This window comes from Sinocyclocheilus grahami, unplaced genomic scaffold, assembly GCF_001515645.1.
Source record: "Sinocyclocheilus grahami isolate Dianchi unplaced genomic scaffold, SAMN03320097.WGS_v1.1 scaffold216.1, whole genome shotgun sequence".
In the NCBI taxonomy this organism is placed as follows: Eukaryota; Metazoa; Chordata; class Actinopteri; order Cypriniformes; family Cyprinidae; genus Sinocyclocheilus; species Sinocyclocheilus grahami.
The window spans coordinates 1,493,994-1,497,143 of record NW_015505395.1 but is presented as its reverse complement, the minus strand read 5'-3'; the positions used below and the strand labels follow the sequence as shown (position 1 = coordinate 1,497,143).

General features: G+C 45.0%; 1 protein-coding gene across 1 annotated transcript; it reads left to right on the top strand.

Annotated features, from left to right (window-relative positions):
* Positions 1-2,806, top strand: jund (JunD proto-oncogene, AP-1 transcription factor subunit). Its single transcript, XM_016286943.1, has one exon. The coding sequence runs from the start codon at positions 439-441 to the stop codon at positions 1,204-1,206; it is 768 nt and encodes a 255-aa protein (XP_016142429.1). The 5' UTR covers positions 1-438; the 3' UTR covers positions 1,207-2,806.
* The last annotated feature ends 344 nt before the right edge of the window (positions 2,807-3,150 follow it).

Here is a 3,150-nt window from a genome sequence, read left to right as displayed (position 1 = left end):
AGACCTTCGACGCCTTCAAAAACAAGGGAACATTTTCTGCCAGACTGCCTCGTGTCTCCACCCTCGCTATGACATCAACCCACAATGCACCGCACTGTTTGCCGTTTGTTCGCCGTCTCCACGGAAACAGCGACGAGCGCGGCCCCTTTATGCAAACGAAACCGGAAGAGGACGTCATCTTTGGCCAATCTCAGCGTTCTAAAGTGACATAATGGAATTTTTAGGGATAGAAAACTTGCAAATGCGCACTGACGCACATAGATAACACCTCTCGAGGAGAGAGACAACAATATCATCACAAAGCGATTCAAAATAAGAATCAAGAATACGATCATCTAAATGACTCGTTTGGACAGCAAGCCCAGCTCAGCCCTCTGTCGGGTGTAGGATGGGAACACGCCTTACCCAGCAGAGGACTTCCGAGGAATATCGCGCATTATGATGAAGAAAGACATGAGTTTGAACCTGGACGACCAGAACAGCTCCAGCCTGAAGCCAGATCTGAGGGATGCCGAGGGGATTCTCAGTTCACCCGACTTAGGGCTCCTCAAGCTGGCTTCTCCGGAGCTGGAGAGGCTGATCATCCAGGCTAACGGGATGGTGACCACCACGCCGACCTCCCAGTTCGTCTACCCGAAGTCGGTGAGCGACGAGCAGGAGTTCGCGGAGGGCTTCGTCAAAGCCCTGGAGGACCTTCACAAGCAGAACCAGCTGAGCGGCGGCGCGTGCGTCCCTCCGACGCTCAACAGACTCGCCAGCAGCACCGCGCTCGCCTTGCCCACGGATCTGCCCGTGTATACGAACTTGAGCGCGTACGGGAGTACCACGGTGAACTATTCCACGGACACCATTCCGTTCCCTCCGCCGGGGCCGCCGGCGCTGAGAGACGAGCCGCAGACCGTGCCGGACATGCAGAGCTTCGGCGACAGTCCTCCGCTCTCCCCCATCAACATGGACACGCAGGAGCGCATCAAGGCCGAGAGGAAGAAGCTGCGCAACCGCATCGCCGCCACCAAATGCCGCAAGCGGAAACTGGAGCGGATATCCCGGCTGGAAGACAAAGTGAAAAACCTGAAGAGCCAGAACACGGAGCTCGCGTCCACGGCGAGCGTGCTGAGAGAGCAAGTGGCGCAGCTAAAGCAGAGAGTGATGAATCACGTCAGTAACGGGTGCCAGCTGCTGCCTAACCAAGTGCAAGCTTATTAGAGGACATTCTGTCGGTCTTTATCGATCAGTGTTTGGGTGGTTGACGAACAACATGCTCTGGTTTGGTTAAACGTCACATTTCCACAGCAGTGCACGAGATGTTGTGTAGGCTACAGCGCGGCCTAAAATATTAAGGAAGCAACTTCCGCGAGAAAATATAGTCCCTGATTTGACGGAACGTCGCTGTGCAACGAGATTAGCGATCGCGCGTAGTGATACCCCGAACGCTGCTTCGCATCATAGCGAAAGACTGGAACTATATTTCTTATTTGTGGTTAAATGTTATATGTTTGATTGGATAAGCAGCGTTCCTAACATTTTCCTAAAACGTCCAAATATTAGTCCGCCTGTAGGCTACGTGTGACAGCTGCCAGTCTGTGCGTTCGATTCTGTTTTGGTTTCGTTTAGAACTATTTTCGTTGCTTTTATTATAATAATGGATTTTTTATTATTATTAAATAATGATATTAAGTACCATCAACATTGCTATGCAGCACAACTAGCAATCGGTGATGAGGTGAAAGCTTTTTCGCGTTCATTCAGGACCGGAACTATATCTGTTTTATGTCATCTGTTATTATTTTTTTATATAATGTGACAGAAAGCGTTCGTAAAGTTTCCTAAAGCATCACTGGAAAGCTCTCTCTTTGTATCAGTCCGCTGTGTGTTCTTGGCAACACGATCGTGCTTTGGTTTCTTTAGGAACTATTTTCGTTGGCAGTGCTTTTATTTTAATATTTTGGTTAAATTATTATATTACTTGCAATCATTCCGATAGAAAATACAGTCCTTGACTAAATGTTGCTATGCAACAAAAATAAAGTTTCTGATATGCTAAAAGGCGTTTTGCGTTATAGCTGTTTAGCACTACTGGAACGCTGCATTGACCAATCATCATGCATTATATATATATATATATATATTATTATTTTTTTTTAAATAAATTTGACTCACTATATAATGTCAGTTACTCAATATGAATGGCTGTATAAAAGCAATATCACATTGCATATCATATTGCTTAAGTACACTTACGCGTGCATCGAAACCCCCAGTGATAGTTATGAAGTGTATTAAAACGAATGAATTCATATCCATGATGCCAGTCAGCTGTCTGTGTGCTGAAACATTATTCTGAGCTGGACATGTCAAGTCAACGACCCATTCACTGAAGCAGAGAGGTCACAGACTGAACTGATCTCACCCTTCCAGTGGCCGTTCGTTCTGGTTGGACTGTTGAAATGGACACTACAGGTGCTGATGTATTATATGTTTACAATATTTTGTAGCAAATGGACTCTGTGCTACATGGTTTGATCTCATGAGAGAAGCGGCTGTATTTTTGCATGCTCCGGACAAGCTCCAAACGAGTGCATCCAAACACAACAAAGATGTCATGCATGTATGCTTCATGTCTAAGGCCTTATTAATCACAGACTGTATCGATTTTATACACAACTACTCACACAATGTCTTATTTTATGCTCTTTTGGATTTATGTGTCGTGATGTAAATGTAAACATTTCACCTGTCACATGTCCTGTACTGCCTTGTGTGTACATTAATGTCATTAAACCTGTTCAGTTCACTTGTTAAATTATATATTTGTGGCATTTTATTCCTATTTGTTCATGCATACATGTATAAACCTTGAATATTTGTATAAAATGCAGTGAGTGAATGGGTGCCGTCAGAATGAGAGCATTACCAAGCATAATACAACAAGTTGCATGAATCAAATGAGCAGAAGCCTTTAGATTAAAACATCTTAAAAAAATGAAAATCCAGTCCGATTTGACTGACAAAGCATTTGAGCGATAATGAGGGGAAAAAAATCACACACACATGCACACGCACACACAGACACAGACACTCACACTCACAGACACAGACACAGACACTCACACACACACACACACACACACACACGCACACACACACACA